Genomic DNA, 15,767 nt, shown 5'->3' on the forward strand with positions numbered 1-15,767 from the left:
CGGCGAGAGCTGTATTCCTCCGTCAATGATTCACACGACCTTCTGGCTAACAGCTGACAGGTGGACGAACATGCCCGCAGACCGGGAGATATACTGTACATATCTACACACAGACACACCAACACATAAAGATAACAGACAAACACGCAAACACTAGATGAATCCTGATAATCACAGCGAATCACAGAACCATAAACACAAATGCAAACCATATACATAAACACACGTTCAAAGAAAATGTCAAACCGGGCCAGTGAGATAAGATAACACTCAACTTTGCTCTGAGGTCGGTTCACCACAGATGAGACGCCGAGAGAGAGAGCGAGAGAGAGAGAGAGAGAGAGAGAGGAGGCGGGGCGTGGCAAGTTTAAATGATTCAGTACATACACCATGATAACACCTTTCACATGAGTGTTATTTTTGCTGTAACATCTGCCACGCCGAGAAATGCTGCTGTCCCTCGCCCTGCCGTGTCTCGCCCTGACCGCGCTGGCACTTGCCGCCCCGGTCGCGGAGGACCACTCACCGCCTCTGCGACAGAAGGTGCTGCTGATCTCCTTCGACGGCTTCCGCTGGGACTACGACCGTGACGTGGACACGCCCAACCTGGACACCATGGCCCAGGACGGCGTCAAGGCGCAGTACGTCACGCCGCCGTACCTGACCATCACCAGCCCCACGCATTTCACACTGCTGACAGGTGGGTACCTCCGGCCTCACACGCAGCTTCACATGCAGCCTCACAACATGCAGCGTCACAACATGCAACCTAACATACTAAACTAGACTAGACTAAAATGAACTTGAAACTTTGTTGTTGTGATGCAGAGCAAACTTTAAAATCTGCTTGCTGCACATTTACTTTTACATTTAGCAGACGCTTTTATCCATAGCGAGTACATTTGTCAGAAGAAGGAGAAACAATGTATCGCTGTCGGTACAGTAAGGATGTTCATAGAGACAAGTGCCAAGCACTTAAAGTTAATCGCTAGGTTATTGTATCGCTTCGTCGGTTTCATCTGCGGTTGTTTACGAGCGGCAGCACACCTAACGAGGCCGTACTCCAGCCATGGACGCAGTTTTGTCATGTTTTCATACATGGCTCATATAGAGCGCAGGTGGACATGCATGGCTACCTTACAATAGGCTCTACTTGATCAAGGCAAGCCAGTTTGATGTAAAGGCTGTATTTCCACTTCTGGACAGGAAGAAGCCTCAGGAAAAGCGAATTAGTTTGTAATTGAAAATCCCATGGTCCACACTCATCCCCCCTCCACTAAGACGATTATTCTTGTGGTGTCCAAAGAACAAACTCCCCCGTTCGTCTCCTTATTCGGACTTGAAAATCACCATCAGCCACTTTAAAAAATAAAAGGGAATTAAAAAAACGTCCTTGAAATCATATTCCTCCTAATCTCCATTGTTGTTCTTAAGACCTTGACCGCCAGCCATCCCGTAACTAAAGCTCTCGCTCCCTCTTTCCATCTCCCTCCCTCTCTCCCCCTCCAGGGCTCTACATCGAGAACCACGGGGTGATCCACAACATGTGGTTCAACACCACCACCTCTGAGAAGAAGTCCTACTATCTCACCCAGTTTGTGGACAATTGGTGGGACAACGGCTCCCTGCCCATCTGGATCACGGCCCAGAGACAGGTCTGTTCCTTGAACCGCTCTCCCCTTTTTATCACAGAGATAAGACACAGTTCTGGGCTGCTGGCGAACGCATGGCTGGGCCGCTGTCTGTAGAATTACAATGGGCTCACAGTGGCGTACACTACATGATACACTACACTCAGACCGGCTGCAGGTGCACGTCCAGTACCTCTTGTTTTGCATGCACGTTGGCCCACCTATTGGAATATGGAGGGGTCTGTCTGTGTGTGTGTGTTTGTGTGTGTCTACGAGTGTGTATGTGTCTTCTAGTGTCTGTGTGACCGTGTCTACGAGTGTGTGTCTGCACACGTACGCGAACGTGTGTCACATCTCATCTGGCTTACCTCGCAGGGCCTGAAAGCTGGCTCCCTCCACTTCCCGGGCACAGCAGCCAGTTACCAGGGAGAGGTTGCCATGGTGAGGGAGGTGGAGCCACGCTTTTACGACTATGCCAACGAGACCGCCTGGCGGGTGAACATCGACAAGGTGATGGGCTGGTTCGGCCCCGACGACCTGGATTTCGTGTCGCTGTACTTCGGCGAGCCCGACGGCGCGGGCCACAAGTTTGGCCCCGACTCTCCCCAGCGGAAGGCTATGGTGGCGCAGGTGGACCGCGCAGTGGGCTACCTGCGGGCGTCCGCGGAGCGCCACGGCCTGAGTGACCGCCTGAACGTGATCATCACCGCCGACCACGGCATGACCCAGTTGTACCGCTCCAGCGAGATCCGGCAGATCACGCTGTCCAAGATCCCGGGCTTCTCCTTCAGGGACGTGGCCTTCCAACTGGTGGACTACGGGCCCTCGGGGATGCTGCTGCCCAAGCCCGGCATGCTGGACAAGGTGTACAACGCGCTGAAGGGCGGGCACCCGCACCTCAACGTCTACAAGAAGGAGGAGATGCCCGCCAGGATGCACTTCTCCAACCACGATAGGATCCTTCCCATCGTGCTGTGGGCGGATCCGGGCTATCTCATCAACGGGGTGAGGAGGCCGTCTGTTTTCTAACACAGGTGGTGTGGCGGTGATGGGGAAGGTGTGGACAGCGGGGCGGGGGGGGAGGGGGTTAAACTGTAGTGAGAGGGAAGGTGAGGTGTAGAGAGTTCACCAAAACACCAAAACGGTAACATCATTCACCTTGTAGGTGAATGATGTTACCGCTCTAGGAGGCAGCCATAGGATACGATTCGGGCAGTTCATGAGAAGACACGGAGATGTGTGTCAGGCCCATAGAGAGAATGGGTGCGTTTTGAAACACAATGGATTGCAGGATATTGATTTTGACAGTTAATCTACCATAAAAATACATTCGCAAGCCAGTTAGGTAAGCCTCAAATTTGATTATGAGGCAAATATTTATTTTCTTAAATCTACGCGTCTGTTGCATTGAAAAGATAAGCATAGAAATTACCGTCACCGAGCCAGTCAGTCGGTTGATTTTTTTACTCGAGGAAAAATTTAAAGTGATGAGACTGCAACAAGGAGTTAAATGATAATCCGGGCGCATTACAGTTTTAATCAAGTGCATTTGCACATTCCTCCGGGATAATCCCAGCCCTAGCTGATGACATGCTCTCAGTCACTCGATGGAGCTCTACGGGGACCCCTACACCCCTTCCCTACCCCCTCTCTCCCCCAGAAAAAGAAGAGGGAAATTAGCATATACATTTGGCTTGCTAAACTCTGCGCTCTCGACTACTTCAACCAAAAAGCCACCGCATCACTCGACGCCGTGAGCCGTCGAATCAGAATGGAGAAACAGTAGATTACAGGAAATGATCAGTGAACTCCTTGTCGCCGCAGCCGCTAAATAAAGCAGGGGGCTCCCCTTACATGGCTTGGTGATGAAGTGGGCTAAGCAGAGAGAATCTACTCTTTAAGCCTCTGCTAGCCGGGACGTTAGCACGCTATCTACTGTATCTCTCCGGTATCTCCTCGGTTATCTCCTATGGCTGATAGGGCCTCTTAGTTTAAAGCCCCTCGGTTTAAACCAGAGACACCGGGACAACCTTGTGACAGGAGTTTCGTAACGTGCGATGTTAATCAACCGCTCTTACGAGATTATGAGATTAAGATGCTATCGGGATCCACCTGTGTACATTGATAAGATTACATGTAACGTTACTACATATTAACCATTGATAGACTGAGACGTGCACTGACACATTGTATAGCATGTCCATAAGACAAAGTATAATACCAGAACAGCATTTTTTAAAACGGAGCTTGCTGGTGGTGGTTTCAAGGTGGCGTGTTATACAATAGCGACAGAATGTGCCACTGTAATACTTTGAGTTGACCAACAGCGCCCTCTGCTGTCTGAAGTGGAGCGCTGCACCGTTTGACCAATGTTGGCCTGTTGTCTCTTGATGGAGCATTTCCACCGGAAGGTGTGGGTTGGTTCAGTCTGCAAAGGTGTGGCACGAGTCGCGTTCCCACCACCAAAAGTGGGCGCAACCCGGACTGAGCCGTATTGAGCCGTACTCGTCTCACGGTACTACTCCGTTGAGGTACTAAGATGCCTGAAAGGGTCCCGGCAAGTTTGAGTTACACACTCTGTCTGTGATTGGTCAACAGAATTGTCCCTTCTGTGCGACAGGGGGATAACAAACAAACACAGTACCCACAAGGTATTTCTGGACAACGGTGAAAGCTTTGTTTATAGAAGAAATTGTTGCACAATAGTTTGCCGTCCTTCTTGGACGTCCTACATTGTTGCTTGCTCTTTGTTCATTGTGCGCGTTCTTCTTTTTCCTTGGATATATTAGCAGGCTACACTGTGTCGGGCTGCTATGAGATCACGATGCTTACATAGCTGCCGTGGCTATCACCGTCCGGCTTAAACCCTGCCCTACCATAAGGGTACTGGCGGCGGTGGAAACGCGAGCCGTAACTAAGCTGGGCTATACCGCACCCTCACTACTGGGCTGAGGCGTGCTGGGTCCGAAGCATACCCGCAACTGGAAATGTGCCATTAATGCCCACTTGACTGTTCAAAAAGTGAACTATAGTGCATCCAGACCTCGGGTGAAACTGTGATACAGTCCCAGTTCTTCTAGTACTGGGGCATGTGGCTCAGGAGGTAGTGCGGGTTGGCTGGTAACCGGAAGGTTGATAGTGCTAGTGCTTCGATCCTCGGCTCCTCCTAGCTGAGTGTGGAGGTGTCCCTGTTTAAGACACCTCACCCTAACTGCTCCTAACTGGCTGTCGCCATGCATAGCTGACACCGCGGTCGGTGTGTGAATGTGTGAAAGTGTGCGAGAATGGGTGAATATTGTAAAGCGCTTTGAGTGGCCACTGGTTAGAAAGCGCTGTATAAATGCAGTCCATTTACCATTCACTCAGTCCTGTCTCTCCTGCAGTTCTTCCCAGTGCAGACCCACAAGGGCGAGCACGGCTTTGACAACCACAACCTGGACATGAAGCCCTTCTTCCGGGCCGTGGGTCCGGTCTTCCGGAAGAACCTGACGGTGGGGCCCTTCGAGACAGTGCACATCTACCCCCTGATGTGTCACATCCTGGGGATCCGACCCGAGGTCAACGACGGCCACCTGAACGCCACCCAACACATGCTGGTCTCCACCAGCGGCGATGGTGAGTTTACACTTTACACGACCGCCACTCACCCAGCAGGCCCGCCGAAGTGTGTCAGAGCAACAGCTGCTCCTTTATTACCGCACCGTTCATCCATCATCGCTTAAGTTGGCATGCGTCGGAACAATACCGCGGGAAGGGATGCGGTGGTAATGTAGGTTAGAGAGGAGGAGGGGGGCTGCGGCACCAAGGGCGTTGTGCTCAAAGACAACCACTCTTTGTTCCTTCGAAGAGTTTTAAAATACCACGAGGGAACAGTAAATGTGACATTCTGACGTCTACGTTGAGTTGTGGCGGGTCTATTTACGGGGTTGTTAGCAGAGTATGATCGAGGATGTAAATAAACTTATGATTAACTAGAGTGAACCCAGTGCTCTTAATTCTAGGCCTATATAGGCTGACCTGTCACCATATCTCTGTTTCTCGCCTTCGGCCTATCTAGAACATTCCTACGAGCTTCTTGTTGTGTTGTTTAAGTCAGGGAAAGGGAAACTTTTTCCGTTGGGAGACATGAAAGAAAAAGTACTTGTTCTTAGAAAAACCAACCAGAGTTATCTTTCCAAATTATTAGGGAAGACAGATAAATATGACCATTTTGGTTCGAAAGAATAACTTAACTTAACACTTATATTATATTCCCTTTGTTCCTATTCAGTGTTTTATTCTATGTTTCTAACGGTCAGATAATCCTGGGGCAATGAGTAGGCCTACCATGGAGATGGCGGTCACCGGTCTGGCGGCGGTAGTCGGATTCCTGGCCGTCGTCTTCATCGTCCTGGTGTCCGTCAAAGTCTTCAAGGGAAGGAATCACGACCGAGGGTAAGTGTTTGACCTCCAACAGATATTCACACATCAACTCCCGCTTATATGTTTATATTTGCACGATACAAGTTAGGTGTAGTAGCCTACTGACAGTACAATCCTGAACAAACGTAAAAATAACTTAACTTCGGCTAACGAAGTTTACAAAAAAAAAAATAAGTACAATAGTAGGCCTACTACCAACACAATAACAACATTCAATTCAAAAGGCACACGAAGGATGAATTGAAGAAATGTGTGCATTTTTCATATATCTATACTATTCATATATGTATATTTCAGATCGAACAACAACGATTTAGACAAGGGAAGCTCAAAATCCACCTCTTTCTGAGCCTTCCTCACACCATCAACCTCCACCTTGCTGCGACGGAGGAGGCCTCACCTAAAGATCCCATATCATGCTTTTTGTGTTAGTAGCCTAATTGCATTTGGGGGTACTACCTGAATAGGGTTACATACCCGTATGTTAGAAAAACCGCTTATTATGCTCACACTGTTGATTTCTGCAATACCAATTTCAAAACGAGCTGTTTCACGACACTCATTGATTGAGGGGCGTTCTCGGGTAGCGCGCCGCGAATCCCCCTGGCTTGTGCTTTGATTTTTCTAATTTAGCAGACGTAAAAACTGTATACACACGTCATATATCGTCTGAAAGCAAAGGGAAAAGTCGAAAAAGCATGATATCACCACTTTAATTGCGGTCGCACGTCAGACTACTGATGACGGACGCTGCCTCATCTGACGAGTTCACAGATATAATAATTGGTGGTTGAAACCTCGGTGGTTGAACTGCTCCTGTGTGGTATATTTAAAGAACATTTTTAAAGAATAAATAAATAAACGGAAGTTACTAATTGTGGTTGGCTTTCTTTTTTATTATTCATCATTACATTTTTTTGCTGAAATGCTCTTGTGTGGTATGTGTATGCAATGTGTCTGTTTCTGTAAATACATTTTTAAAGAATAAATAAATAAAGTTAAGTTATGTGGTTGGCTTTCTTGTTTTTATTATCCGTCATTTTGAAATTGAATTAACATTCACAATAGTACAAAAAAGTAGGTCTGAAAATCACTGGGTGTGATCATTTAACTTTATTCTTTATCCATCGTCGACTACTTTATCCAATGCAAGCCTTATCCTCCACCATAAACCATAATTACCCCTCCTCGACGCAACTTGGATTCACAAAAAAACAGGGACGACAGCAGCCGGCGAGGGACAAACCTCACCCAACCGCCATCACGGGTCGACCCGCCTCTGCGTCCTCCTCATGACAATGAAGAACACTTTGGTGTAGTGGAGAGAGTGAAGACCAACATGGAAGAGCTCAGTGCCGTCGGGGAGCAGGTCTACGACGCCGAGTGCATCCTGAACAAGCGGCTGAAGAAGGTCAGATGATGTTTGATCACATCTGATGTTGTTTATTGGCTGCTTATTGTGTCCTTCTGTTCTTATTGTGCGTTTTTATTTCGCAGGGAAAGTTGGAGTTCCTTGTGAAGTGGAGGGGATGGTCATCCAAGTAAGTAGTAGGCTGGTGGTGGTGTTGCAAAACAATGAGAACAACAGCAGCGTGTTGAGCACGGTGAATAAAACAACGACTTTACGCAGCGAGGAGCGACCGACTGCGGGTTTACTTCATAAAAAGACGCGTTGTGCAGCGCGATGGCGTGGGACCCGCCGCGCAACCGTGGTTCATCCCCACTTTCTTTTGTTCCTTTCCTTTGAAAGTTTATACCCAACGTCTAGACCCTCGGGCTGCGTTTTGCTCCACGGTCGATCGTAAACATCCACAGGAACTACTCAAACCCAGTTTAAGTGGGACTAAGATGTGATATTTAGTTAATACCTTACCTGATATAAACACTAGTGTAGTGGGCATAAACAAAGTGACTGAACAACACTTTCAGTAAATCCACGATTGTTATGATGACGATGGTTAACGTGCCTTCATGAATAGCCCATATATATATAGATATGTAATGGTTCAGGTCTGCATCCTATAATTAAGTCTTAAGTTGTTTGGTTCGGATGTTCCCGACGCGGTCAGCTGCTCTCTCTCTCTCCCTCCTCTCCCCCGAGATGCCCTTTCTTTGTACCCCTACATTGTTGTTGTAGTCCCCGTCCCCCCCACACACACACCCCGTCTGTGCTTCTGCCTGCCAAACCAACAGTTGTGTAGGCCTTTTCAAGCGTCCTTTGTACGTACGTGTGTGTGATGGGGGGGGGGGGGAGAAAGCTGTTCAATTATTCATTAGTGATTGGTGATTACTTATTAGAACATAACAGGTGGTTGGTGGATAATCTGAGGGGGGAAATGAGTTTGTGGTTTTTGTGTTTCCGAGTGAAAACGTTGGTTAAAAGGTTGTGAAGTCCTATTTATGACCTAAATAATACAAACAAACAGGAGACACCATAAAAAAAAAACGTTGTATATCTACATAACAATGTAGTAAAGCACACATGTGTAATATATACTTTCAACAGTTGTCTTTCAATGTACTTTGGCTGTTAGAGTAACATTCACAACCGTTGGGACAGAGAGGTCTGTGTAAACTGATACGGCTCTGAGCTGCTGTGATACAAAACACGATACTATTTCGCACAGGCTAGCTTTCCCCTCAATGGGGTATTAAATGACTGTTCAAGGGGTGTGTGTGTGTGTGAGAGAATCAAAGACGGAGCATTCAGATTAACTTGGGCTTCAAGCGTTGGACCATTGTGAAAAATCGCCTGAACTCAGTCCAAAAGGTCACTGATTATATCGTTAATAGTTAGTCCCTGGAAATAGTGCGGTTATAGTCAGCTGTGAATCCCTGCTGAATCACTGTGGTTTTACTGGTAAGGGAGCCTATTAAACTATTGGGGGAGAGGATGATAAGCCGTATTTTCTATAATAAATGAAGACGACACACACAGCCCCCTAGAGACTGCATGTAATCAGACCTCCACACCTGTAGAACAACAGCTCCCCTTGCCATCCTCAACTTGTGTACCTCTGTAATTAATACTGATTAATTATTAGAGGGACTTCAGGGACGGAAGCGGGGGGGGAGGGGTTAATTAATGCCACATTAGTTGTTACACACACACACACACACACACACACACACACACACACCCAACACTTGTGTGTGGTTGTTTTTGTTGTGCTCGAACAAATGGGTGACCTTTTTATAATAATGCCAACTTTTTTTTTTTTCTCCGGTAGGGACAACAGCTGGGAGCCTCAGAAAAACATCCTTGACCCCCGACTGCTGGCTGCGTTCAACAAGAAGTGAGCCCTTCCTTTGTTTACTCATTCGAGGCACGCTCGGCCCAGACAACACTTGAACAGATGCTAATTGATTGCGTTCAGCCGGCCCCTCCGAGTGGCCGCACGTGACTCGCCTGCACGCTCACACACTCGCCGGTATTCTCATGCTAAAGGCTGCATAATCCGGCCCCATTGTCACTGTGACTTCTCCCCTCTTGCCGCTCCACTGTCAGTCTCTCAGCCTTGACCGCACAATTAAACTAAGTAGACGGCGGGCTAATGTGTGAGTGAGTTTTCACGGACGGTGTGGCTGCCTCAGTCGACAGACCGGGGTTCCCGAGCCGCCACAAACACGCATTACGTTAAAAAACAACAAATAAACGCTTTGAACGAAAGTTTACGGGAGGACTATTTTTAGACCGTTGTTTTTTTTTTTTTTTCAACAGGGAGCAGGAGAAGGAGCTGATCATGCGCAAGAAAGGGAAGCGACCAAGGGGGAGGCCCCGGAAAGTTGTTGTAAGTAAATGGAACAAAACAAATTAAGTGTTTATATCATCTTCCGTGATACCAAGGCATGGAAACCAGGCCGTTTAACTGACTACCGTTTACTGTTGAGTCTCTGAGCAGACACTGTCATCCGAAGCCACTTAGTTTGAATTTATACAGGACCGTTTTTTAGTTAAGGCTTGCTGTGGACCTCGGGGATCGAACCCAGAGCCTTTCTGCTGCGACAACACCATAGCTACTACACAATCCAACACATCTAGCATGTGGTTCAGGAAGTACAGCAGGTTGGCTGGTAACCGGAAGGTTGCTAGTTCGATACCCGGCTCGAGTGTCAAGGTGTCCCTGAGCGAGACCCCTCACCCTTACTGCTCCCGACAAGCTGGCTGTCGCCTTGCATGGTTGACACCACCACTGGTTAGAAAAGCGCTGTATAAATGCAGTCCATTTACAATTTATACCATTTTATATGTTGTATTGTTATTTGAGGAGAAACATCTCCATCTCACGCTCATCTCGGTTGTTCTCACCCCTCAGGAGATCAACGCTGAGGCCACCAAGTCGTCCAGCTCCTCGTCGGGCTCCTCGTCTTCATCCTCCGACTCCTCCTCGTGTTCCTCCTCTTCCTCCTCCTCCTCCGAGGACGACGATGAGGATGATGACCGCACCAAACCGGCGAGCCCCGGTGTCCGGACACGAGAGCTTCACCCGGGGCCTCAGAAGAAGGCCCAGATCGTCGTGGCCAAGCAGGAGCCCCCTAAGAAACGGGGTCGGAAACCCCTCGCCTCCCCGGATCTCCGGGCCTTCCAGCCGACCAAGGGCCTCCGCAAGATCGCATCCAGGGAACCCACGACGACGGAGCCGCCGGGCGCCATCAGGAAGCCTGCGCATCCGGCCGGCTTCTCCTTCCCGGGATACCCGAGGGGGTCCCCCAGGGAACCGCTGGGCGGAGTGAACAGGGGTGCCCTCAGTCCAGCCAGGGCCGGTCAGACCCCTGCAAGCCCCCTGGGGTTGGCGAGCAGGGCGGTCCAGCCCGCCTCTCCGTCCCTGAACAGATCCGGCCAAAACAGGAACAGCGCCGACGGTAAACTGTCCGTCTCCGGTGTGAGCGGCGTGCCGGGTCTGGCCGGGAATAAATCCAAAGGAGTGGCCTCTTTGAGCGTCAACGCCCCCAAGCGTGCGTCACAGGGGCCGGCGCAGCCCCAACTGGGCTCTCCCCTCAGACAGAAGAAGCCCGACACCCCAGTGTCGCCAGCGCTACAGCGGCTCCAGGCGGGCAAAGCCTCTTCCTCGTTTAACGGCCAAGCCAACGGCCTCCAGCCTCTGAACCTCCAGAGCGGCCGCAAACTGCCGCTGGGGGGCAGCAACGCTCCGGAGACGGCAACCGTTCCCGCACAGGGCCTCAGGAACGCCTCGACCCCAGGGGGCAAATCTGTGGCCGGGCAGCGCCAGGAGCCTGGCTCCGCCCAGACCCCTATCTCCCCAGCCGGGCCCCTGCCCCGCAAGAGCCAGCCCGGAGTGGCCCAGGTGAGGTCGAGGGGCGAGGCAGGCTCAAACGGCGGGGAGAGGCTCGCCGGCCGGTCCCAGAGCAGGACGGACAAGGGGGATGCGCAGAAAAAAGAAGCGGTTGGGGCGGCGGCGGCAACGGTACAGGGCAAACGGGACGCGACCGCCGCTGGCAAAGACTGCGGCAGCGGCAAGCAGCCCAAGAGTGGCACGAGCACGGGGGAGGAGGGCAGCAGCTCCGACTCGGACCAGGACCTGTGTTTCCCGGGCAACGGCCAGCAGGACCTCTCCATCTCACTGCAGAGCAGCCAGGAGTGGAAGCCCACGCGCAGCCTGATAGAACATGTGTTCGTCACAGACGTCACGGCCAACCTGGTCACCGTCACGGTGAAGGAGTCCCCTACCAGTGTGGGCTTCTTCAACATGAGGAACTACTGAGGCGAGGCAACCACCTTCTGACCTCCAGATGGTCTCCTCGCTTTGACCTCAGAGATCTGCCTTGGGGATGCTCTAGCACTGTACATGTTCAGTGTTGATATACACCGAGGGGCAAGGAAATGCTAATCCTGTAAACATTTAACATTTGTGTAGATTCGTAGTGTTGAATAAGACCAGCTGCCGTCAGGCTAGGCTGTAGCAATGCTTTCTCTTTCTAGCCGTTCTCCATCTCCCTCTCTATATATTCTGACGATTATAAAAAGGAGAACATCTTGTAGGATAACTTATGTACTGTAAACCTAGACCTTTTTGTTTTTATATAATTTGGAGTCATGCAGACTTAAATGGATACAAATCCTTTCCTTTTTTAACAATGACCTGTCTGAGCAGCTGAACAGCTTTAACTGGCTGTCGCAAGAAAGAGCTGCACTACAAGACAGCAGATCGGGCAGAAACCAACCACACACTGACATTCTAGAAATGTTAAGCTGTACGAAAGGGGATAACCACAGTCTGCAGATAACCAGCAAACGGTGATAACGGTAATCAAGCAATTGGCTGCTGTGGTTGTTGTCGTAGTGTAACAACTGCAGTGGAGTGCTACAGAAGAGCATTGAGGAGACGGCAGTTTGTTCGCTCAAACATGGGCGTGGCCAGTTGGTAAATGAAGGCTTCCAACTGCTCCAGCCGTGTTCGTTCTGGAACCGTGATCAGCATGTATGATGGCATGTGGTCAGGTTAAGGGAGGTGAATACCTATATTACCACGTGGAGTTTATCATGTATGAAATTATATATGTTTTTGTGAAACGTGTAGACTCCTTGGGTTTGCAGTTTCAGACTGGGAACTTCCACCCACAACCTCTGTTTATTCTTTTGTGGGTCAGTAGGAATTTCAGTTGGGCATAACAGACCTGGGTGTACAGGCAGAGGAAGAGATTCCACAGAATGAAGACCACAACAAGGCCCATCCTAACATAACTGTATATATTCTGTTAATAGCTGGAACACAATCTGAGGACACCAGTCATATGCTTTTTTTATTTTGTGGGGTAATTTATTTAAGTTTATGAGCCAAAATGGCCAACAGAAAATGATGGTCGTCACCAAGCATTGTTTAAAGGCTGCCCCACACTACAAGATTTTTTAATCTTATGCGATTTTTGAGTTGGATGTACACCACACACATAAAGAGAATCTCAGCCGATTTGTTGTTCTCCGATCGTAAATACAAATACATGAGATTCGAACACAAGACGGAACACCACAAACTATAGGACAATCTTGTCCGATAATTGCACGCTGCAGGGCCGTGGAGGCTACGTCATCCAGCACGAGACAATTGTAGAACTAGAGCAACTCGCGTCAACAGTGAAAATGGATCGGCGTCGTTTGACAGCAGTTGTTTCCGCGGTGCTTATGCTTACATAATATCAGAGAATATCCGCGTCAGTTCGGCCGCGGCGCAATTGATGAATAAAGATCATAAACACGTCGGAAGAAAAAAACATTTATTTTGACAGATGTGCCCGAAGTTACTACTTAACAACCTCGTTTGTTGGACTGTTTTCAAAACGGGTAGGCTTTTAGATTAAAATAAGTAATGCTGTCTGTGAGTCTGTAGCAAATCCTACATCGTTATTGTTGTAGTATTTAACCATTAGCAAGGTGACACTGATTTGCTATTGATACCATAGATAGACTGTATAATATTACCGTTAGTAAATTGCATAGGGGTCGATGTGAGCGCATCAATATCCATGAGAAAATGCAAACTGAATGGCTGTACAAGTGTTCTGAGACACGGCTGCGAACCGGCAACTTTCAAAGTAGTGCCTGTTTCGTGCCGTGCCGCATCCAGTGGAATAGCCTACATTGACTAATGGTTTCTAATGTCTTCGGCGAACGTTTTTATTGCCGTGCCGCGTCCGTGACGGTTCTGGTGGAAATTGCCCTTCACTCAACATTCCGAAAATATCCATCATGTTGGATAACCCCTATTTTGCGATCGGGTGCTCTTGGAGTTGATGAGATTATATCTTAGAACACTACTGCAGACAGGATAATCTTGGCCGATTTTCGTCCAGATTCGGCTGCCATGTGAACGCCACCCCGATTGTCGTAAGGGGCAAATCGGGCCGGATATCGGGACATTTCTCTTGTAGTGTGGGGTGAGCTTAAGTCCACCCCCTCCCCGATTTCTTCGTTAAAAACGTAATGTATTTGTAATGTATTTTCTTTATATAATTCTGCTCAAATTCCACAATACTACTGCAGATAATTGGTTAAATATATGTATAGACTTCTACGAGATAATCCGACGACAATAAGGAGTTTTTGTCGACAATTCCAGCGACTTTCTTTGATTTCTTCTGGCTTTAGATGTACTCTGCTCTCGTTCCAGCAGAGAGCTTCCAACAATCATGATATATTTTCTAAACTTGAAACCTATTTTTTTTATCGAGAAAAGGGTAAAAAAAAAAGAAGAAAAAAAGGGGAAACATAGTTACTATAGAAACCATACGCGTTCTGCAGTGCATGCCCTTATCTTGTCTTGTTGCTTCAAAAAGAGAGTTGAGATTCCTCTGTGCAGCCAGCGGAGATAAATAAAAAAAGAAGGTAGTTTCACTCATGGGGAGAGTGAGATAAAGTATCTGCGGTTCACCCCCTAGTGTAACCTGATAAGACGTGGTACTGGCCGAATTTAACACACACACACACATACACACACACACACACACACACACACACACACACACACACACACACACCTGTGTTGACTATCTTCTAGTAAAAGTGGTAATTTTCCGGAACAGAGGATGGGAGGTGAGGGCAGAGCAGGTGGACCCCAGGGAGTTTATATCAGGCCCCATCAGAGAGACTATTTGGGCTCTTTTTGGATTTTACATCCAAAAACACACAACAAACCCAAACAAACGGTTCCCACGACATCTTCAAACGTTTTCAATTGTGTAAAATAGAAAACGGCAAACACTAAAGATGTTTTTTGTTTTGTTTGCTAACCGATTTGGGCACTCCGACACCGGTTGTTATGTGGACCGCGGTTCCTCGCCGGGATTCGGCGACAAAGCCCCTGCCTCTGTACTCTAATCCTCCCAAGCTATGTGGCTTTCTCTCCCTCCTCAAAGCCAACGATACAAAAGGCGTAAACTCCCAAAGAAAGCTCAGATTTCAGCTTCACCACGTTAAGGGGAACACACCCGGCCAGCGCGCCGATGAATTCCCCCTTCACTGTTCGTTCACTCGAACTAACACTGCAAATCAAAGAGGAGTGATGCTGCGGAAACAGGTGGATGTGGAGAGACATTTGGGGGTTGTTACAGGTGGTTGGCTTTCAAGGCTAGACGCTGAAGGGTGAGGGAGCGAGTTGAGGCCGTGTATATGTTTCTCATCCGTTTGAAGTGCAGTCAAGTACTCGCTGAGAAGTACCCTCTCTGTCTGTGTAAAGCATCGAAGCTTTGATTTCAAGGTTGGATGGCAAGGTGGCATGCGGGTTGTTGGAGTGCATTTTGTTGCAGGAATAAAAAAAAAAGCGCTGTGTTCAATTCCCCGAGATAGTTGCGCACTTCCGCACCTCTGTACCTCCTGAAGTGCTTTTGAGTAACACACTGTCAAACACAAAATACATTTTCTGTAAAGGGTTGGGAGATGCTGGACGCATTGGACTCTCACACACTCGTTCTCAGGCATCTGGTCTGCGTTTCAGAAACGCAAATTGTTTTGATTCCTACTATCATGAAGGGATATGTTCGACTGAAAATATTTGCGCTGTCAATGTATTTTTGCAATGGATATTAATCATCTATGACAGCTAATATTAATTGTGTGTTTTAATGTTCATTTACTAACCATCTCAATGTTAGTTTTTTCCTTCCAAAACTATTTATTTCAAAGATTCTGTCAGGGTAGGCCGTTGTTGACTCCTTTTGATAGATGTGCTGTGTCACCTTCTTTTTTTCCATATGCTATAC

At 48.4% G+C, this 15,767-nt stretch overlaps 2 protein-coding genes across 2 annotated transcripts; both read left to right on the forward strand.

Annotated features, from left to right (window-relative positions):
• Positions 1-447: 447 nt before the first annotated feature.
• Positions 448-6,069, forward strand: LOC311392896 (ectonucleotide pyrophosphatase/phosphodiesterase family member 7-like; the record flags this gene model as incomplete). The annotated part of the gene is made up of 5 exons (XM_084488766.1): positions 448-700; positions 1,510-1,655; positions 2,007-2,636; positions 5,015-5,246; positions 5,930-6,069. The coding sequence occupies 5 exons, from the start codon at positions 448-450 to the stop codon at positions 6,067-6,069; spliced, it is 1,401 nt and encodes a 466-aa protein (XP_084344892.1).
• Positions 6,070-7,392: 1,323 nt separating this feature from the next.
• On the forward strand, positions 7,393-11,776 carry cbx2 (chromobox homolog 2 (Drosophila Pc class); the record flags this gene model as incomplete). The annotated part of the gene is made up of 5 exons (XM_084488929.1): positions 7,393-7,464; positions 7,551-7,594; positions 9,284-9,349; positions 9,775-9,844; positions 10,370-11,776. The coding sequence occupies 5 exons, from the start codon at positions 7,393-7,395 to the stop codon at positions 11,774-11,776; spliced, it is 1,659 nt and encodes a 552-aa protein (XP_084345055.1).
• Between the last annotated feature and the right edge of the window lie 3,991 nt (positions 11,777-15,767).

Source organism: Micromesistius poutassou, assembly GCF_964030765.1.
Source record: "Micromesistius poutassou genome assembly, chromosome: 1".
Taxonomy (NCBI): domain Eukaryota; kingdom Metazoa; phylum Chordata; class Actinopteri; order Gadiformes; family Gadidae; genus Micromesistius; species Micromesistius poutassou.